The sequence below is a fragment of the Lipotes vexillifer genome, unplaced genomic scaffold (assembly GCF_000442215.2).
Source record: "Lipotes vexillifer unplaced genomic scaffold, Lipotes_vexillifer_v1.1 scaffold1335, whole genome shotgun sequence".
Lineage (NCBI taxonomy): Eukaryota > Metazoa > Chordata > Mammalia > Artiodactyla > Lipotidae > Lipotes > Lipotes vexillifer.
In genome coordinates this window covers 886,260-909,130 of record NW_006770293.1, presented here as the reverse complement: position 1 = coordinate 909,130, position 22,871 = coordinate 886,260, and the positions used below count along the sequence as shown (strand labels likewise).

At 43.6% G+C, this 22,871-nt stretch overlaps 1 protein-coding gene across 3 annotated transcripts in view; it reads left to right on the top strand.

The window, feature by feature from the left end:
- The window catches only part of TRPM3 (transient receptor potential cation channel subfamily M member 3), a 122,693-nt gene that overhangs the window by 37,743 nt on the left and 62,079 nt on the right, over positions 1–22,871 (top strand). For 2 of the 3 annotated variants that reach the window (XM_007446057.1, XM_007446059.1), the window contains exons 5-12: positions 143–283; positions 1,655–1,684; positions 2,476–2,765; positions 3,418–3,646; positions 5,813–5,980; positions 10,730–10,870; positions 17,468–17,596; positions 22,101–22,352. In XM_007446057.1, coding sequence (XP_007446119.1) covers positions 143–283; positions 1,655–1,684; positions 2,476–2,765; positions 3,418–3,646; positions 5,813–5,980; positions 10,730–10,870; positions 17,468–17,596; positions 22,101–22,352 — 1,380 coding nt within the window. The remainder of the gene's footprint in view (positions 1–142; positions 284–1,654; positions 1,685–2,475; positions 2,766–3,417; positions 3,647–5,812; positions 5,981–10,729; positions 10,871–17,467; positions 17,597–22,100; positions 22,353–22,871) is intronic. The other variant, XM_007446058.1, reaches the window with a different exon arrangement.

The window sequence follows — 22,871 nt, the reverse complement described above, 5'->3', positions numbered from 1 at the left end:
TAATAATACATTCATATGTTTCTTTTTAAATTATTATTATTATTATTTTACTCTAAAATAGTTACAGAACACATGGAATAGAATCCCTAGTAAACCATGCTGTCTTTTGGATGTGTCTGTTTGTTCCATTCTTCCGTGATAGGGGAACCTGCCCCCAGACTACAGAATCAGCCTGATAGACATCGGCCTGGTGATCGAGTACCTGATGGGAGGGGCTTATCGCTGCAACTACACGCGCAAGCGCTTCCGGACGCTCTACCACAATCTCTTTGGCCCCAAGAGGGTGAGGTTGGCAGCAAATTCCATTTCCTGGACTCTGGGGAGGACTAGTGTGCAGTAGATTTGGAGTGTGGCTGCTTTGTCATCTCCAAGGGGGAGATCAGATGACAAGGCAATTGCCCTGCCTCTTCTTCCCTCTGCCATCAAATCTGTTTAGAAAAGAAAAAAGAAAAAAAGGAATATACTGGGTGTTACACTTCTTTCTTTTTCTCACTAGATCCAATTCAAACCAGAAACTGGCATTGAAAGTGAACCTTTTTTAGCTTTTCTACATGCTATGAATTGAGATGACATGCTCAACTTCTAAATAAGTCATTTTGTATATTAAAAAAGTAATTTTTCTCATTTTAAAAAAAGTGAACCTTGGGCTTCCCTGGTGGTGCAGTGGTTGAGAGTCTGCCTGCCGATGCAGGGGACACGGGGTCGTGCCCCGGTCCGGGAAGATCTCACATGCTGCGGAGTGGCTGGGCCCGTGAGCCATGGCTGCTGAGCCTGCGCGTCCGGAGCCTGTGCTCCACAACGGGAGAGGCCACGACAGTGAGAGGCCCGCGTACCGCAAAAAAAAAAAAGTGAACCTTAATGATCAGAGAATAGTAATTATATTCAAATAATCTTACTATCTACCACATCACTTTTCAAGGTTTTTGCTCTTGGGATCTATTTATAAAAAATTATTGAGGACCCCCCCCCCAAAGCTTTTTATCTGTATGAGTTCCATCTTGTTCTATAATTTGCTGAGTTGCCTTCTCTTCCGTCTTGGTCTGTGCCTGTTTTGCACATCCCCAGCATCACCAATGGTGCTACTGTGTGTGCTTACACTTTCCATGCCATTGAGTGCCTTTTGCCGTCAGCACATGCCCCTCTGGTCCCACTCACCCTTGCTCTACTGGACAGCAGCAAAGAGAGACAGCCAGCGTGAAGCATCTCAACATATAGTATTTCTGAATAATATCCCAAGTCTCCAGATAATAGAGGTCTTTCAGAGGTTTGGGAAACATCTCATAGTTTGACTGAATGTCTCATTGTTCACTCAAGTGCTTGATGTCATGGAGAGGTCGGCCTAGCGGGATGGTTTTAGGATGATGGAAGAAATCTTGGTCCACAAAAGAGATTATAAACCTGCAGGCTCTACCCTTGGGCAGTCTCATTATGCCTCTCCAGTTTCCTAATTTTCTGTAATTCACCAAAATCACTAAATCCCTAATTCTCTTAGAATTTCTATAAAGAGTTTCCCCTGTGGTGTTTTATTTAGTGAAATGAATAAATGCTGTATGGTACAATAGATTTGTTCCATTACCTGTTTAAGATACATTAGGATTCTTTTCTTACCTCTATAAAGAAATCTAACTTTGTGCATAACATTTTTTTTTAACAGCCCAAAGCCTTGAAACTGCTGGGAATGGAAGTAAGTGTTTGCTCAAATTATTAGTGTCAATTGTTTATTCTCTTTATTACACATTTCAAAATATATATATAAGGTCATTCCAGTGGTAGGGCTTAGTACATGATTCTAAAATAAGGAGGTGAAATTTTTTCCAGTGTCGAGGGGACAGGTCACAGTAGCTTTGAAAATTCTATCATGGGGTTATATTAGCATTGCAAACAAAAAAATAAATCCTATTTGAAATACTGACTTGAAAACCAAGAAAGCATATAAATTCCAGTAAGTGAAATCTATTCATGGGTGTTTACAAATGGCAACAGATCCAAAGACCAGAAATTCTTCACAAATGCATCTAATGAAGTATTCAGAAACTCAAGATAGATTATCTGTCTCCCATCTTCTGTTCATGTGGTTATTATCGTATATCCAATTGCAAGTATAGGATGTCCTTGTCCTTTCAGTGGAAAGGGTAGTGCTGTCCATCATGAGGTACAAATAACCCTACTTGTAGAGGAAAAGAATGGACAAAAGTTAAAAAAAAAAAAAAGCCCATTAAAAAATACTGTTCTAAAATTAAAGTATAACACTGACATGTTCCCATAGGACTGTGCTTATGCATTTATTATAACTTGTTTTAAAGTTAGGCATTCAGGGGCTTGTGAGTTCTTTTAGAATAGAAGCTAGGAAAAGACAGTTCATTTTTTCTGTATCTATCCCAGAGCTGGGCCAGTAGTAGACATACAAGAACTATTTACTGAATTGAGTGGATTTATTTCTAACTCCATCTCTGTGTTTTTTCCCTAAAATTACAGGATGATGTTCCCTTGAGGCGAGGAAGAAAGACAACCAAGAAGCGTGAAGAAGAGGTGGACATTGACTTGGATGACCCTGAGATCAACCACTTCCCTTTCCCTTTTCATGAGCTGATGGTGTGGGCCGTCCTGATGAAGCGGCAGAAGATGGCGCTGTTCTTCTGGCAGCACGGCGAGGAGGCCATGGCCAAGGCCTTGGTGGCCTGTAAGCTCTGCAAAGCCATGGCCCACGAGGCTTCCGAGAATGACATGGTTGATGACATCTCCCAGGAGCTGAACCACAACTCCAGGTTGGACGACCTAGCAAATGGCGTGGTCAGGGGAGGAGAAGGGAAGGTGGTCCCCAGGTACAGGTTTCTTGAGCTATCCAGTACTTCAGGGGAGACAGGATCAACCCAATGGTGCACACAGAGGGCGGGCACAAACAGTTAACATTTACAGTGCACAGTGCTAGATACAGAGGTGCATACAGATACATAGATTTCATTTCATCCTCTCAACTGCTGCAAGAGGTAGGTCCCTTATGATGCCTACTTTACACCTGAAGAAAATGAGACTCAGAGAATTTAAGTAACCTGTCCAAGATCACACACTTGTGGTTGACAAGGCCCAGCTCTGAACTGAGGTCTGTCACGTTTAAGAAGACATACTGCACTCTGAGTTTTGGGTCTGCCTTCCACATCCATATGCCTTGAACCGGGGGCCTTGAGTGCAGGGATTGTGCTTCATTTGACTTACACCCCCAGTTCTAAACATGGTATCTGGCACACAGTAGATGCTTAATGGGTGTTGGCTGAATGAATGAATGAACAGACTAGACCCCATAAGGAACAACTAGACCACTCAGCGACCACCCTTTGTGGCTTGGCCAGTGGGTCCCCACTTTCATCATCTAAGTCTCCAAGATGGCCAAAAGACCGTTCCTCACATTCTCTCATTCAGGGACTTTGGCCAACTGGCCGTGGAGCTCCTGGACCAGTCCTACAAGCAGGATGAGCAGCTGGCCATGAAACTGCTGACGTATGAGCTGAAGAACTGGAGCAACGCCACATGCCTGCAGCTTGCGGTAGCTGCCAAGCACCGTGACTTCATCGCACACACATGCAGCCAGATGTTGCTCACGGACATGTGGATGGGTCGGCTCCGGATGCGCAAGAACTCAGGCCTCAAGGTCAGTGAGTCCAGAAGGCCCTGTTGGCTATGAGGGCCAGAGGGCTGGTGAGAGCTTTCCAAGCCAAATCTGCAATGGTAGTGGGCATTCTCTTAACTCGGGAGGGTGGTTCTAAGCCCCAACTGTGCATCAGAATCTTCTGTATAATGGGTTGTTTTTTTGAATACAGAGACGAGGGCCTACCCCAAGTTCTGCTAAATCAGAACCTTTAGAGATGGCATGCCTAGACAGTAATATTCTCAGAAGATCCAAGGTGTTGGTCATACAGAGCTACAACAGGAGGTATTATTTGCTCTGTCACAAGCCATGCTGCACCAGGAGACACTTACTTAGGCAACCTTTCACCTCCATGTGAGCCTGAACGCCTTGGCCCCTCCTTGGCACCATAAAGAGACATTGGCTCTTACCAGCTGTACTTTAGAAATTTTTTAAATGAAATAAAAATGAGATAGATTTATATGTAAAGATGTTGCTAGATAATCCTGATCTATTCTTCATTGAAGGAAAACAAGTTGCAGACCAATAGGTAGAGCCTGAGTCCATTTCTTTGTTTTTTTTAAAGCATGTACCTGTATAGTTCTATTTGTACAACTTCATTTTTTTGTTAAAAAAATAGAAGGGATACACAGTAAATTGTTTATAGTGGTTATCCCTGGGGTTGAGAGTATAAGAAATAGGATAATAAGTGGCTTTTGATTTTTTGTTTTCTTCAGTGTTTTACAAGCAAAACATTAAACTGAGAGAATTTTTTAAAAGACCAAAAAAATGGGAAGGGAAGACGGAAAGAATGTTTTAAAATGCTTTATCTGTTTAGAGTCTGTGGCTGTTACAACTGAAGCCAGCCAGGCTTATACTTACCTAGAACTACCTGCTCTAGGTAACTCTGAGGTCAGCCCAAAACAAAAGGGCCACCAGGCCAGAGCAATCTGCTGAGGCCACCCTGACTGAACCAGCAACCCTCCCCCACTCCACCCTTTCCGTGGGCTCTTGGCCCAGAGTCACAGAAGGGTTCCATGAAGTGGGTCATGGGCATTCCATCACTACGCTGCAAACAATGCCAAGCCTGGCTCTCAGCTCTGAGGACAGGGTGTCATGTCCCCTGAAGACTGCCAGGCATGCCACCTGAGCGTTCCCAGGCCTGCCAGGCACCCTTAGTCAGGGTCACCACTCTCCCCTTTCCCTTAGCTGCTCTCAAGTCCCTGGGCACTCGAGCACAGACTGTCCCTGCCTCATTACTTGAGGATCATTTTTACTTATCCTTCATGGCCTCTCTTAGTCCCTCACCTTGGTATACTTTCTTCGGGGAGGGTTGTATTCAGAAGCCTTGTACACAGAACCATTTTAGGACTGAGGGAGGAGGTGAGAGAAGATTTAGGAAACACAAATCAGATGTCAGTATTATCATTCAGAAACTTGGTCCCTGGAAATAGAGAATGAAATTATTGCCCTCTCATGAGAAAAGCCAATGAATTTAGTGTCATCACGTGGAGATTTAAGTATGTGGTTTATAATGAGAGAAATACAGTGCTGAGCCTCCTGGGGCATTTTTGCGGAGGGATTCTCATAGTGATACAGAGCCCACGTGTGTGTGTGGGTTTCTGTTGGATAGTAGCAAATGCTGGGGGATGCTCTAAAATGAATAGTTTTCCTACATGGACTTCCTCGAGGTCAACTTAGGACAGTATTTTTTACAGAGATAACCAGATGACACATAATCAATTCCACTTGGCAATTAATAAATAAATGCCAATGGACATAAGTATGAACTGATTTCACAAAGTGCCATCAAGTGACTAAATGGGAATCTGAATTTTTTCCCATTTTTGCCTTGGGTAGAATCTTTTTCCTCTGTTTCCCTCATGCAAAGTAGGTGTTAATTGGATAAGATGTATTTGGGTAAGATGCTTTGTTTCCCCAAGATCAGACTGAGCTACTGTGAGTTAACAGTTAACAGTTCCCAGTCACATGGGCAGAAGTGACCCTCTTAGCATGGATGTTGTTAGTTATTCAGATATGCAGGTCCCCACTGTGGGCACACCCAACACTCTTACACCCTCACATCACACACACACAGACCCCACCCCCCCGGCTCTCTGATTCTAAGCAACCACCCTTATCTGAATCCTTTAAATGTGATTATTATTATTATCATTATTATTACTTTAGGTAATTCTGGGAATTCTACTTCCTCCTTCAATTCTCAGCTTGGAGTTCAAGAACAAAGATGACATGCCCTATATGACTCAGGCCCAGGAAATTCACCTCCAAGAGAAGGAGCAAGAAGAACCAGAGAAGCCCACGAAGGAAAAAGACGAAGAGGACATGGAGCTGACAGTAAGAAAAAAACTATTCAGTTATTGTCAGAGGGGAGAACCCCTAATCCACCTCTCCCATGGATATGGCTTAAGATTTAATAACTCTTGAGGTCAGCTTCCCACCAGGCACTTTCATTTAAGTATTGAGACCAGGTTATTACAAAAGTGTCCTCTCGGGGACTTCCCTGGTTGTCCAATGGTTAAGACTGTGCTTCCAATGCAGGGGGAACGGGTTTGATCCCTGGTCGGGGAACTAATAAGGTCCCACATGCCGCATGGTCAGCCAAGAAAAAATAAGTGTCCTCTCTGTGCACAAATAACATAACTAAAGGGACTGATTCTAATCCTTCAGCCAGGTAAGTGGCACTCAACAACCCAATGAAATTCAGAAGCAAGACACCCTGAATTTTCCAAACAGGCGATACTTTATAAACAACAGGTGATGTGGCAGTCTTAGCACACGAGGAAGGAAAGGGAATCTGATTTGGGAGCAGCTGGCTCCACTGAGCTGGAGTCGTTGTGCTGATCAGAAGCTAAGCCTTTATCTGTCTTCGAGGTCAGGCTCACAAATACAGCACTAATTGAATTTTGGGGTTTGTATGGAAGGCTTTTATTAGCTCTTCCTGGTATAATTATAGAGCATGGATGGTTTGTTCTGTAGGGGGAATGGGGCAGCTGGGCATGGGACAGCTTCCTGCAACCCCTGCTGGAGCAGCATGACTACCACTGGATTGTATCCAAAGTCTAAAAACATCACATGCTATTAAAGGGACAAACAAGGCTTCAGAGCTTTGGAGACATAAGGCAACAGCTCCACAGGACTTCCTGGATACCCCCCACCCTCCCCACCACCCTGACCAATTACCGTGACGAGCCAGAAGAAGCTGTTTGGGGAAAAAACAAAAATTGGTTTTGCTCAGGTGGCAAAAGGCCTTGGCATTATTATCCTAAGTGGGACCACCCTGCGAATTGATTTTCCTCCAGATAAACACTATTTCCTTCAGTAGGTCCTTCCTAAAGATCTCTCTGCAGGCACATTCCCAGACCCAAGTACAACAGGGGCTATGCATCGGGCCACTCTTTGGATTGATTAATCATTCACTACTTTTGACTCACTGAGTTCAAGTCCTGTGTTTGCTTTCAGTTTCAGGATCCTTATATAAATTAGTGGAGGGGTCTGCTTTCCTCTATGACAGGATCGAATGACTGTCTTGCCTAAAGAACTTACCATAATTTTTGCCTCTGAACCCCTTCAAGGATAGGAAATGATATTTTGATCATTAGCAGAAACGTTGGTAGTAGTAATACCAAATCTTTATTGAATGCTTCAGCAGAGGGGTAAAGAGTGTGCGCTCTGGAGCCAGAATCCTGCCCTGTCACCTACTCACTGTGGGACCTTGGGCACAGTTTCTTAACCTCTAACATGGGAATAATGACATTATTATTATTACTAGCTCACAGGTACATGTAAACGATGTAACAAGTGTACATGTAACTAATGTAGACTGGTGCCTAGCACATGGTAAATGTTTGCTAATATTGCTATAATGATGCTAAATGTTTAACTGTACACTTACTCATGGAATCCTCACAACAAGCCCACAAGGTAGGTACTATTATTATACCATTTTATAGATGAGGAAGCTGAGACTCAAGAGAGGTTAAATGGTCCAAGGTCACCCACCTAATTAGTTGCAAAGCCGGGATTAGAACCCAGGCATGCAGACTCCACTGGCCATGCTTTTACCTGATAAAGCTAAGGGATGCAAAGAATTTCTTCCTAGTCTCAAATGTAGGAGCTCAGCTGGTTTGGTCCACCACGTAGTAGAAAGAATCCAGTAGGGATGCATGGGCCTCCTGTGTCAAGTATGGCATGGCCTTGACATTGGTGTACATCCTAGGAAGGCTCAAAGAAGGAACCTAGGAAGGTAGCCAGAAGCTAAAGCAGTATTCTTTCTGGTTGGGTCTGAAGGAAGATAACAAAAGAGGCAGCTGCCTCTCCTGCTCAGTCCAGAGTTTTGAGGATCTGATCTTTCAAGAAGCCACAATAAAAGATGCATCTCTGGACTAAGAGCAAAGTTTACTTCCCAAAGAATAGCCCCTGCCGTTGTCTACTGAGAACCCAAGTAGAAGACACCACACAGCATTACTGCCTGAGCTGATTCTCCACAGGCTGAAACCGCAGGGAGAAGGAAAGGAAGGAAAGGGCTTATGGGCTGGCAAAGTCAGGGTTGGACAGCACTTGTTTTTAAGGTGGCACTTTCTTTGACCCTAATGACAAATTCTGTTACTGCTGGACCACTGGTCTCAGCTCACCCCACACAGGATTGGAGAATACAACTTGTTGACAACTCCACTCCCTTCATAGCATTGATATTTGAGCTTCTGTGTTAAACCAATATATCCTCTCTTGGAATGGAACATTTTCCTTGGCCCTTCCAAAATTATACATGAAATATCAGCCTCAGTTTGCTTCACTTTAGTAGCCTTTAATAGCTTAGCTCACCTCAAAGGATCTTTCCCAGACTTGACATCTGTGTCTAGCTGGCAAAGATTCTGAAATCCATATTGTGCAGTCATGTCTGTATTTGACCCTGTTACAATCTGCTTTAAGAAATGTAGGCTAAGGAAATGTTTGACTACTGGGAAAAGAAATCAACAAAATCAGCAAGTTACGCTGCTTAAGCTGGAATTAATGAAATGTCAAAAATGCTTTACTTAAACCATGAAAGACAAGCCTCCTAAAAATGCACTCACTTTGAAATACTTTTGAACAATAAAGGCAAAATAGATGGTTCTGTTTTTCACTTTGTTTTACCTGCCTTGCTAGGTAAGTGTCTTGAATTTTTCCTAATAAAGCCTCAACACATCCAGAGACCCAGGGCATTGTTACAACTCTGTTGGGGAAGCCACCGTCCCTAGAGGTTACCCCAAGATGCCATTCTCCAAGATGCCTAAAACCCTCCAAGCTGCCTTTACTCTCATCTAATTGTGTACCCAAATGGTCTTGTATTATTGAGCACATAAATAAGCAGAATAGAAGTAGGATAATTATTTTACATATATTATAAATTATAGAAGAGAAATATCATGCAACTTCAGTTTCCTGAGATCGATGATCGATATTTATAGAACCCTATTGCTGTCTAGTGTGCTATATCCATCACAAAGATTGACTCAGCTCACTGATCAAAATAAATTCTTAGATAGGCCATGGTATGGAATCTTACCTATTCATTAGTTCAAGGTACTTTTCCAGCCAGAGAGTCCATAAAGGAATGGAAGTTACCCTTTCCCAAAATCCTATGGTTACAGGTAAATCATTTGTTGATTGTTACATATTTGAGTAAAGTGGATATTTGAGGCAATGACAAAAATAGTTGAAACTAATATATGTATATTGTGGGTAAGGTAGTTTGAAACCAGAATTTTCTAGTGGTTGTCTCGGTTATCAACTTCAAGGTAAATTATTTTGGTAATTAGATCTGCAACTTTTAACCCATATTCCTATACTTTTTCTTCTCCCAAATCCTTATCTGTCTTCAGTAGTTATAAGGTTTTACCCTGTTCTCACACTTAATAAAAATTTCATTTCCCAAACATTGTAGAACTAACCTTGCTTAGAACAATATGGAAAGAATTAAAGCCAAGAAATTGTGCTGTAATAGGTGCCTAATATCATACTTTTTTTTTTTCTTGTGAGAGATCCCAACTAGATCATTTCAGTCACGAGTATCCGAGGAAGTCTTAGTTCACTTTAAAGACCAGCTAATCTTTACCGGGCATTTATTACGTTCCAGATGCGGATTGATTTGTAAACCAACCCTCTATCGAGTGCTGTTACTACCCTTATTTTACAGTTAAAGAAACTAAGTCTCAGAGAGGTTAAAATAGTTGCCCAAGGTGCCAGAGAGGTTAAAAGAGTTGCCCAAGGTGCCACAGATTCTAAGTGTCCTGGGTAGGACCCAGTCCCTTTCTGTGTCCGCTTTCTCTCAAGTTCTGCCTTTTTTGTGATGTTTAATTGTTGCCGCTTCTCCTGTCAGAAATGAGGAGGAAATAGTGAATTCTTAAAGAGACCTGTAATAACTTGGGAGATGAGGGCCTTTTCTGGTCAGCCCTGACTTCCAGTCCCATCTGGTTGACTCTGCCATGCAGAGGAAGGCAGTGTGCCCAGGAATCACCAAACTAGCACCAGCAGTAATTCAGGCTTTACAGGGTTTGAAATCAGGGAACCGAGGCATATGCCTAGGAGTTGGGTAGACATTCCTAAGTTCAGGCACTACAGATAACTTAACCTCTTGAATATTCAACACCTTTGGATAAATAAGGTATTACTAGTCCAATTTACCCTTGACTTAAGAGTCGTTAGCATGAGTAGAGAACCCAGACCTGCCTGTTTCACGATATATAAAGGGAGAGAGGGGTTGGGAGGAATGATAGACGCCTGGCCTTTCCAGGTTACGCTCTTTCTGTCTCTCAGAACTCTGGGTATCTTCCAACAGCTCATCTTCCAGAGGTTCCAGGCCGGAAGAGAAGAGAATGGTCAAGAAATATCCCTAAGGCCTTCCGTCCCAGGGAAAGGGTACATAGATTCTATGCATAATGCAAATGCACATTTAGGGAAGGCACAATCTCTGAATCTCTGGGGGCCCTGAACAAAGCTCTTAGGTTCTATGAACACACTTTCCCCATCTATAAAATGAGATACATGTTGAAAACATGTTCTGCAGAACCCTGCTATGATGGTATTGGTTCTCTTCCACTGTAGGCAATGTTGGGACGAAACAACGGGGAGTCCCCCCGGAAGAAGGATGAAGAGGAAGTTCAGAGCAGACACCGGTTAATCCCCCTGGGCAGAAAAATCTATGAATTCTACAATGCACCCATTGTGAAGTTCTGGTTCTACACTGTAAGCATCTTTCCTTTTCTCCTTTTATTAAAGGAGAAAAGGCCACAAAGAGCCAATGTCAGTTTCTCACACACCTGGGTCGTTTCTTCTACAAGTCATTATATAAAGACCGTACAGGCAGGAATAATGGCTCTGTGACCTTGCTTTTTCCTGTAGCTTTGCAAGATTTGTGGAGTTTGTGAGGCAGCTTCCACAGCTTCTACATTTCTCCTCCTTGCAGAAAAGAAAGGAAATGGTAAAAGTGAGAACTAGCAGAATAGAGGTGAGATGAATATGAGTCTAGTCTAGAAGGGAAGTAGAGGTCCTTCTCTAAAACGCTTCCCTTTTCTGGATGGATGAGCAATGGATCAGAGTTGCCCATTTTAGACACCAGCCCTGGGTTTGGGGGAACATTTGGTGGGTAAGGGCTGAGCAGAGTGTTAAAAGGAAAACCACTAAAGATGGGGATCAGAAGTGTGTAATTACTCCCAATCCGGTATGTCATCAAACAACCTTTCTTGCTCTGACACCGTTAAACAACATGCAAACCAAAGCAGCAAAAAACATGCAAAGCAACCTACAATCACAGCAAATACTGTCCAGTAAGCACACCCTGCAAATATTTTCTGCCCACAAGATAAAAGATTATCCCTGAAATAGCCTCCTCATATGGGAGAAATGGCCCGTCTGCCCCTGTTTTTCATGATATTTTAAGCTTAAGGTGAGCTTTGACCCAGGTCGTCTCTGCTGCTTTCCAGCCAACGGTGGAGCTGTGCCAGATGAAAGATAGTGCATCTGTATTTTTGGCCTTTTTCACAACCAGCTCCACACCAGTCACTTGAGTCAGCAACAGGATAATCTGAGTCTGAGGCCAAGATGACACAAATGACCAGATGAGGTCCTTTTTGTGTGGTCCTGTATGCTAACACTCAACGCTGGCTTTAAGCCAGGCTTTCCCAGCCTCTGCACGATTGACATGTGGGGCGGAATAATTCTTTGTTGAGGAGGGCTGTCCATGTGCAGCAGCATCCCCGGCCTCTGTCCACTAGATGCCAGTAGCAGTTTCCAGCCCCCAAGTAGGACAACCAGAATGTCTCCAGACATTGCCAAATGTCTCCTTGTGGGGTAAAACTGCCACAAGTTGAAAACCACTACTTTAAAGTTTGGTCTTCAGAGAGGATGGGAAATTATTAAAATACAAATATCTTTTTAGTGAAGTAAAAATTTAAAGTTTAAATTTATTAACATTAAAAAAAAATCCTTCCCCCCCCAAAAATAACTAAGGCATGCAGAAATCATTTCTGTTTATCTATTGCATGCAGATATACACTATTTTTACCTTGCAGAAAACAACAGAGTGGTGGCAAGCATGGACTTTGGAGTCAGACAGCCTAAGCAGAAATCCTGTCTGGGCCTCTTTATTATTGTGTCACCTTAAGCAAGTTACTTTAGCACTACGTTCCCAGTTTTCTTAAGATGGGGATAGTAATAGTACCTACTTTATAAGGTTTGGTAAAGATTAACTGTGTTAAAATATGTAAAGCACTTAGAACAGGGCCTGGAAAACGAAAGCACAATATAAATGTAACTGTTGTTATTCCTAGGCTGGTCCCATTGCAGAGCAACGGTCAGTGTTTTATTCATCCACCCAGGCAACAATGATAAACTATCATTTATTGAATACCTACCTTTCTCTTATATTAGACTGCTTTAATTGTCTAGGACAGAGCGTGGCAAACTACAGCTCACAGGCCAGACCCAGCCCACTGCCCATTATTGTGGCCCTGAGCTAAGAATGTTTTTTACATTTTTAAAGAGTTGAAATAAAATCTACTGAAGACTAATTTGTGACACGTGAAAACTACATGAAATTAACATGTAACTCATGTGTCCATAAAAGTTTTCCTGGAATACAGCCAAACTCATTCATTTACCTATAGTCTGGGTGCTTTTGTGCTACAACTGTTGAGTTGATTACTTGCGATAGAGACCATCTGGCCCACAAAGCCTTAAAAATTATCTGGTCCTTTACAGAAAATGTTTACAGACTCCTGATCTAGAGCATGAAAGAAACCAGTAGTAGTATCAAGAATTATCTATCACCTTTACAAATAGAATACTAGCATCTCTTACCCTTCCAAGGCATCTCTGTTTTTCTTTGTCTGAGCTCAGTATTAATTTTACTTCCTTGATTCCTCTAGTCCCCATTTACTTAGCTGAGGCAGTTTGTTAGCCAAGAATGTTTTTAAATCACAGATGCCTTGCCAGTGGTTCTGAGCCTTGGCTACGCATTAGAATCACCTGGAGTGCTTAAAGAAAAAAACAACCTGAGTTCTATTTAATCTGTATGTTTATCTACTTAAAAAGATGCCTAGGTTCTTTTCCCAGAGATTCTGTTGACATTGTTCTGGGACACAGCCAGGACATCAGGATATTTCAAAGCTCCCAAGTGGTTGTAATGAGTAGCCAGGGATGAGAACCACTGCCCTAGACAAAGGGCTGAGTTTTCAGCCTGGTATTTCCAAAATTTCCATGATGATAAGGGATTGTGTTAGAAATGCAAATTCCTGGCCCCATCACAGACCCACTAAATGAAATCTCCAGGGAGGAGCCCGAGCGGTTGTGTTTAACAAGCTTCCCAGGTGAGTCTTGTGGTCTGGGAAGCTTGGGGCATACTGCTTTCCTTGTACCATATACTGCAGGTTGTAAGGCTGTCCCTTTGAGAAGTGGGGCCCACGTGTCCAGCTCCCTTCTGCATGGCTGACTGGGTTACCCTCCACAAACCCATCAGACTGGACGCTCCAGTCATGTCTGATTGTGTTTCCACAATGATTTTCAGAAATCCATATGTATTGACAAAGCCTCAAAGAAGTAAATGGAGATGCGGAGTGTCAATCTTTAAAGTCCCCAGAGATGCTTAACAATAAAATGCAGCTTTAGATCAAAGGGCCCATTTGCTTTTGGTTGTGTTTTTTTCTGTAAGAGTAGTTCCCACCTTGATTTCCCAAAATATCCCCTTCTACACTCCCAAGGTTCTGAAAGGTAGGACACACCTCACTTCCACATAACCTCACTTCCATATCTTAGCAAGTTTCCAGAGGAGCAGGTTGAGTCCTCTTCTGTTCCAAGAAGAAAGGAGGCAGGGATCCAACTCGCTCCCAGACCAGTTTGTGGTGAGGGCCTGTTTCAAGTGCCCAGCTGGAGAGTTTGCAAATTCAAGGTGAAAAGTAGTGCCAGGTCAGAGGGCACCGGGTGTGCTCTGCGGTTCTCCAGCAGGAACAGACTCCTTCCTCTACTAACACGATGGGCCCCTCCACGCTCTAGTGGCAGTAGGAAAAGGCCTGGGAAGAAGCAAGGAATGGCCAGGCCCCACCAGGGATCCCCAGGCAGCTTCAGCAGGCTTTGGTGCTTGCATTTCATACTTCAGGAGTCAGGCACCTTGGTTAATGGTAAATTTATAAAAATATATAAGCAAATAAAATACGAATTCTTATCGGATTCCCACTAACTTAAGAATCACAAGGTTCTGTTTCTTTTCAAAGCTATGGCATTCTACACACAGCTTGTTAAAGCTTACAGAATATATATGTGTGTATATATGTGAATATATATTCACACACACACATTAAAGCATGTCATGTTAGGGTTATCTGCGGCAAGGCCCCATGAATGTTAGCAAGTTCTAAGATAGGTTTCTTCCAAGGCAGCATCCAGTCCTCTGTTGTACCACTGAAACATGTTTAAAGCCCTATTTTTGGAAGTCCATATTTTGAGAGTTGTCCCAAAATATTATATTGTAGCTTGTTTATGGAAAGAAAAGCATTGTAGAGTAACTGATTTAAAAAATAGGCAGGAGCTAAAAAGGATGTTCGTGGAGGAGGCATAAGCAATGAGGTCAATTTAAAAAAGAAAAAAGAAGAAGAGAGGTATGAGTAGTTAAGGGGGGTAAAAAGGAAGGAAGGACTGAGGTAAGAGGAGGCGAGAGGCATAGAAGTTTCTTGAAAAAAGAGGTGTATAATAATATCAGTCACCATTCATTGGGCCTTTATACTGTATCAGGAGGTAGATGCATATTCCCCTCCCCCATCCTTCTGAAAGCTCTGCAGGGTCGGTAGCAAACATCTCCATTTCACAGAAGGGAGGCCCAGGCAGGCGAAGTGATTTTACACAAAAAGATACAGCTGGGATGTACTTGAGCCAGGATTTAGATCCAAGTTTCACTGACTTTGCATCTACATTCCTTCCACCAAACACTAGTCCTTCTGCCAAACAAGTACATTAGACCTGTGTTCAGAGGAGAGAGGCAGATTGAAGGAATTATTTAAGTACTAAAATGAAGAGGTTCTGGAAGAGTTGTGTGTGTGTCACTGGGCCTACCTGTGACAAGAGAAGATAATGCTTTGGAATGTTTTGTAATGAACTGAGTAAAATGACAAAACCTGGGCAGTTAACAAGGCCCACCGGAAGCAGTGGAATCTGGTCCAACAAGGAGAAGGAAGCAACTAGAAAGAGAGAAGGATTTCAGGTCAGAAGGAGGCTAAGAGCATATTTCACCATTTATCCACTGAAGTCCTTTCCTTGTGTTTTGTAAAACACAGAACTCACAGGGACTAGAGAGTGGATGCCAGTGTATAATGGTAAACAGGAACCATATGAAACGAATTACACTCTGAACACCATCCTACACGATTTCACATTGAGTAGACTCTTTTCAGGTGAGGTTTTTCACAACATGCTAATGATCCCGAAGCGGGTGGGGTAGGAACTGAGGCATGGTTATAAATGGTGGTCCTTGGGCGGGGCGTATACCAAAGTGAATCTCTCAGGAGGGGGAGGAGGCCTGCTGATCCCCCAGCATCTATGCAGCTGCCCTCTCACTTTCATACGTGATCTCAATTCAACTCTGATATATGCCCACCCTTCAAGAGATGAAAAGTTATATCACTGTGTCTATAAATCCATCAATGTAATAGTGTCTCAGAAAGTACCTTTGACTCATATTAAGGACCTATGTATTCATTTATTTTTTAAATGAGAAGGGGGAAAAAAAGGAAAAGGGGGAAGAAATAAGAAAAAGAAAAAAAGGGGGGAGGATAAAAAGGAAAAGGGGGGAGAAAAAAGAAAAGGGGAATAAAAAAGGAAAGGGAGGAAAAAAGAAAAGGGGGGAGAAGAAAAAAGGAAAGAGGGAGCAAAAAAGGAAAAGGGGAGGGTAAAAAGAAAAAAGGAAAAGGGAATAAAACAGGAAGAAAAAGAGAAGAAGAAAAGGGATTAAAAAACAGGAAGAAAAAGGGGAGAGAAAAAGAAAAGGGGAAAAAGAAAAAAGGAAAAAAAGCAGAAGAAAAAAGAAGGGAAGGAAAGAGGTCCATTAGTAGAGAAAGCAGTGTTTCTCTAGCTCTGCAGGGCCGCCCGTTCCCCTGTCTCCCAGCCAGGCTGCATCTTTCTTCACCTTCTAAGCTGCCTCCAGGGCTCCAGAATCATGCGGTATCTCCGAAATTCTCAAGGTCTCAATCCTTTTGCCCACACCATATCCTATTCTTTGCTACCTAAGCTCCAAAGAGTGCAGATTTCAATAAATTCACTCTTAGTTCCTATTCACAGCCCCTGAGGCCCCTAAAGGCAGCAAGTACCTTACTCGACCTGAAGCCTTGCCTAGAAAAGGCTTAACTTCTATGCCATTGCCCCTAGGATGAGTTTTTTTCTCCAGAGGCTCCTCAGCCCCTTATGTAAGAACCTCACTAGCCCTCCTATACTCCACTCATCTAGACATACCTGAGTTGTCCAGTGACATTCACCAAACCTGAACCCTGAGGAGTTTTCCTGGGACATCCAGCAACTCAGCTAGTTCCATCAGGGCTCAGCCTGCAGTGCTAGTGCCTCCTGAGGATTAAACCTTACTCCAAGCCACAGTCGGCCTTACAGACTCATTCTTTCCTATAAATTGCTTGTCTTCTCTTGTTTTGTTCAAAGAAGCAGAAACCAGGAAGGAATATCCCAGCTTGGATAGGGCAGGAAAGCAGTGCCTGGGATAAGAGGTAAAACCTTCCCAGGGCACCGCCAAACCAAGCACATTAAGATAGGAGAAAAAAAGAAGACATTAACATAGAAGAGAATTAAAGTGGGGCTCCAAGAAATTCCGGGCTATTATTTATGTCGGTTTGACCAATTTACACGTATAGCATGTGTCTGCCTTTCCTTCTTACAGACATTTAATCTACCTGGCATTCATTAGGCAAAACTTCACTGTGCTGTCCTAGTTCAAGGACCCAAGGCTCATACATGAGCAAGAGCAGCCCCTGAGAGAAGAGGTTCCATTTTTAGCCAAGAAAATACGAGAAACGGGGAATTGAAAAACAAAATGGTGCATCATGACACATAGGTACAAGCAAAGTACTGGGACGCAGAGATATGCAAGGATCAAAAGGAAGATTGTATATCAAATTATTTCAAAATTACAGTCTTTTAAAATTCTTTTGATCGTTTAGAGCCTAGAAGTTCATTTCGTCGTGAATTCCTAGTACTGCTTGCTGACCTTGTTGTGTCCTGACTCACAGTGGCCTGGCCCAAGGGCAGGGCTCCCAGGTCTTTGCAGCCAGAGCACTGTATTGTGTTTCCTTACAGCTGGCGTACATTGGATACTTGATGCTCTTCAACTATATCGTGTTAGTGAAGATGGAGCGCTGGCCTTCCACCCAGGAATGGATCGTCATTTCCTATATTTTCACCCTGGGAATAGAAAAGATGAGAGAGGTAACTGCTTTCATAAAAGAGAACAGAGGAGAAAGACAGTGGTTAGTTACATCTGTGGATAGAGGGGATCATGGAACACTCGGGATCCAAGTTAAGCCAGAAACTATTTCTCCAACACTGCCACAGAAATAAAGGACTTGGCTTCCACGGCTGCTGACAGACCTGGGAGGCTTCAGTGTGTGTTTATAGGGTTGTCAGTCCATCCATGCTTGGGATCTAGTCTATTTTCTGCTAGAGTTATCTCTTACCCCAAGAAACCCTCCAGTTGTCTTCAACACTGTTTACACCTCTCTTTCCTCGTCCTGATAAACATGACTTTAAAATTTTTTCTACTTTAAGAAAGTTTTTTTAATCTTTAAGTTTTCCACTTTTAACTCCCATTGCAACCCCTTACTCTGTGTCTCTTTGGACACAGTCCACCAATACCTATGATTCTGCAAATGCATTTCAGCAGCTCTAGGAGGAACTATGCTTTCATTCATTAATTTATTCCCTGGTTTATTCCTTCTCAACACTTACTATGTCCCTGCTGGGTGCCAGCCTCTCTACCAGCCCTAAGTGAATTGAGCATATTTCTTGTCCTTCAGGCTTGAGGATGTGGGTCCCTCTCTTCTCCCCCCAACGCCATCGCATAAAAGGAGCCATCAAAATGCCACCCTCCTGTGACTTGAAGTCAAAGCTAGCCTCGGGTCATCAGATTCAGAGCCATTAGAATAAATGTAGTCAAGCAATAATCCACCAGAGGGCTCTGCAACCCTGCCCAACAAGCTCCCAAAGCCCATCCCCAAGCCCACAGGAGAGGCAGGCTTGTAAGTTATGATGATTCCTCTGCATTTCCCCCTGGAACTACAATTAGCTGAAGAGGTTTTTCTGGAAGAATTACCCCCTGTCAAGTGCACTGCATTCTCGAGAGCTCTGGAAAAACCCTACTTGCTGTACTACAGTGAGTAGGAAAATATATTGAGCTCCATAGAAAAAAGGATTCCTACAAACCCACAAATTCACCCTTGCCTTCATTACTAAGACAGGTTAAAAGGGCCTTACTATCTTAGGGCTTAGCTCTAGAATGTTCTCCAGAGAAAAAGTGGGATCATTTTTTTTTAAAAAGCAAACATGTATAAATATTTAGAACCCTTCCTTGGGTTAACTGCTTTGGGGATATTTAAATTCTAACCAGCATGCCCCTATCCTGAGAGTCCCATTTTATAAGGGACTGGATATTTTTTTTTTTTTTAAGTGGCTGCCTTTGCCTCATTCCAACTAGTTGTCTACTCTTAGGCTTTCCCATTCATAATGCCTTCCACTTCCTGACCACTGTTGTGCACTTCCCATTTGTAAACTGAAAACAGTAATAAATTCGCTTTGGTCTTTGTGTAGCTCTCTGAGAACTGAGGCCGCAACTGCTGAGGGCTCTGTTGCTGTGCAGCGCCAGCTCACTGGCTTTGTGATTTAAAGCCCAGATGCCTATTCCTTCCCCAGGACAAGCAGAAAAGGGAGAGACTTGAGCAGGGAGACTGGAATCTCTCCAGGGACTAGACTGGAAGAAGACAGGGAGCAGTCTGTACTCCACGGACTGTTCTGGAAGAGGCTGCCAAGCCGGCGGGCTGCCAGGAATCTCCAGGCTGGCTATCCATTTCTCCTGAGGCGGCATATAACAGCGGGGAGAGCAGGCTTTGGAGCCTGGGGTCAGCGGGGGGTCAACCAAGAGTCCTTGTTTCCGAGGGAGCAGTGGGGCGGGAGGCACTGACCACCTAAGTATCTGACCTTCCCTTCGGCCCAATGAGGTTGCGCCCTGGCCCCTCACCCCACGTCCCTGAACCCATTAAGGACATGCTCAGGCGCCAAGCGTCCCGCCTGGTGCCTCCTCACAGCACGCGGGCCCTCCAGACCTCAGACGCAGGAGCCTGAAAACAGGAGAAAGTCTGTAGGCTTCCGCGCCTCCGGGGACATAGGCGGGCTCTGTGGTTTTTCCCTGAGCCCGCCCCTTCCGGCATACGTACATCTGCGCGCAGTCAGCCAAACAAGCCGGGTCATCACGTAATAACGCGTAACTGCCCCCGGCTGCGGGTAGACAGCTTCTCACGTGGGGCCTCCTCCCCGCGACTTGTGAGGGAGGTGGCGTGCTGTGAAGACATCTCCACTGCGCAGGTATGGAAACCAAAACCCAGGGCTTGAGCAATTTTTCTGCATCCCACAGCTAGAGAGGAGAGCTGGGTCTTAAACCCGACTGACCCGGCCCTAGGCCCACGGCTCTTTCCACTCCCCGCGAGGTTGCAAACTGAGACGCTCCCCGGATCCTTGGGATCCTAAGAGAGACCTCACCCCAGCCACTCTGCTTTCATCCCTTTTTATGTTGAGATTTCAGAAAAATACTTTAACTATTTAAAATATATATACATATATACTATAAACCTTAGGCGAGTGTGGGCAAAGGGTTAGAGAAACTCTAAAGCATTCACCACCCCAGCACGTACGCTTGTGCACAGACAGGTTTTTTCCCCTAGTTAAGCTGGAGCCTGGGTGGGAAGCCATCAGGACAATAGCTGCTGCAGGAATTCCTCATGGGTAGGAGAGTGGCTCCCAACCTGTGGTCACCAGCATGACCTGGGAGCTTTTAGAAATGTAAATCCTCAAGTCCCACACAGGCATACTGAAGCAGAAACTCCAGGGCTGGGGCCCAGGCAACCGTGTTTTCACCAGCCCTCCAGGTGATTCCGATGCATGCTAAGGGCTAGGGTTTAGGAGTGAGGCACTAGAGGATGAAGAATGAGGCTGCCACGTGGCTCCTGGTATCTTGCTCAGCCTTCCAAGCCCCAGTCCTGACTCACTAAAACCTCCCTTCCTTAATGTTTCAGGCCAAGGCAAGCTATTAAAGGCACCCTGAGGATTCAAATAAGTAGCTGTAGATTAGACCTGGCCCCAGTCTTTGCACTCCTCTCCTTTGAGGGGTCCTGAGTCGGGAAAGGGGTGGGTCATGGCTTGAAGAGGTGGAAGTCTCAGAGGCAAACACAAGTGATTCGTGAAGGTAGCCCTACTGTATAGCCTCACCAGGTTCCTCACATCCTGTGGTGCAGACTGGATGTCAACTCCTGCTATCCAACTGTTCATAGAGTGTGGAGCAGCAAAAAGCCCCTCTAGATTTAAGATAATTCAGAGTACCACCCAGCAGTTAAGATAGGGGAGTGGGGAATTGCTATGAGGTGTCTCTGCAACAATGAGTCAACACATATTTCTTGAGTGTCTATTATGTAGCAGGGCCTGGGAAGCAAAGGGTCTGTTCTCAAAGTTTACAGTTATAGATGAGAGGAGAGATGGATGGATGTTGAGAGGGATGCATGGATAGATGATAGCTAGCTAGACTGGCATGCGTACATGTACGCACACGTATACATGCATGCAGAAGATTTCCATATAGTGATAAAAATCTTCAAAAAATAGAGTAGGATAATGTGTTAGTGGCTTGGGCGTGTGGAGACCACTGCAGGGAGGTGGTCAAGGAAGTTCTTCCTAAGAATGGGAAATTTGAGTGGAGACCTTGAGTATAAGGAGAACCCAGACATGTAAAAATCTGGGAGAAGAAAATGCCCAAAAAAAGGAACAAGTGCAAATGTCCTGAGTATAGAATGGATTTGTTATGCTTAAGAGCAAACCACTATGGCCTCAGGGTAGTGAACGGGGAGAATATGGTGGGACGTGAAATGAGGCCACCGTAAGGAGTTTGGATCTTTCTGTATTCGTAATGGAAGCCATCAGAAGGCTTAAATATTCAGTTATCACAATTTGCTTTCGTTTTGCTGTTGTTCATATGTCCCTCAAGTCTCTCTCTCTTTTAAATTGAGGTATAATTCACCAGTAAGAAAACGAACAACAGCTGTAAGGGTACAGCTTGATGAGTTTTTACCTACCCATACAACTGTGTAATCACCACCCAGCTCACGGTTTAGGCTTTTAAAGGTCTTTCTGTGTGCTGTTCAGAGGATACACTGAGGCTGGTCGGGCAACAGTGGTGGCAGGGATACCAGTTAGAAGGTTGTTGCAATCATCTGGGCAATGTAATGGGGCTTAGGATAGAGTGGCGACAGTGAAGGTGGTGAGAAGTGGTTGGACTAGGTCGTATTTGGAAATATAGGTAATAGGACATGTTGATGCAGAGGATATGGGTATGAAAGAGGAATGAAGGAGTCCTCCTAAGTTAGTGGCCTGAGTAACCCAATATGGTGATACTGTTTACTGAGATGAAGGAGGATTTTGGAGATTTGCAGGGTATTAGGAATCAATAATTTTATAGCAAAACCCTAATGCATATCTTAGAATTGTAAGGCATCCCAAAGGATCAAACTTAATTGCTTATATACAACTGAGCTAAGCTTAGGCCATCAAAATGAGTAGATACAGGGAGACAAAACAAGCTACTGCTGTCAGCTAACAGACCAAGCACTTTCCAACTGGGCTGAAAATATAGACAGAAATCAAACCTAACCCCACTCTCTTTCCTGACTTTTAGATTTTGATGTCAGAGCCAGGGAAATTGCTACAAAAAGTAAAGGTATGGCTGCAAGAGTACTGGAATGTCACAGACCTCATAGCCATCCTTCTGTTCTCTGTTGGAATGATCCTTCGTCTCCAAGACCAACCCTTCAGGAGTGACGGGAGGGTCATCTATTGTGTGAACATCATTTATTGGTACATTCGTCTATTAGACATCTTCGGCGTGAACAAGTATTTGGGCCCATATGTAATGATGATTGGAAAAATGGTAAGCAGGGTCCTCTGATTCCATGTTATAAGTTCTCAGAGAAGGAGTGGTTATCATAGGAAGAGAGAAATAATTCATTTGGGTCTGCTGCCAATGTCTGAGATGGCCCTGGGGGTGTTTTATTTTTTAATTCCTTTTGAGTGTTCAGAAGTTTGATTACATCTATATATTATTAATACATAACTGGAGGATTAACTATCACTCACTCATTCACTTACTGACAAATATTTATAAACATCATCTATTTTGTGCCAGGCACCTGGGTAGGAGTTGGGTATATAAGGACACTTATTTAATGAGGTAGATGATGAGAGAAAGAGAGAAGTGATTACCATACAGTGTGAGAATGCTGTAACAGAGTTGTGTATAAAATACCTCAGGAGCATAGAAAAGAGATGGTTGGTCAGGGAAGCCTTCACACAGAAGTTACATTTTATATCGGAGAAGGTATGGATCTCCACTGTAAATTTTTAACAGATTCCTTTTTTCTTAATGAAGTTCTAGAAAAACATCTTTCCC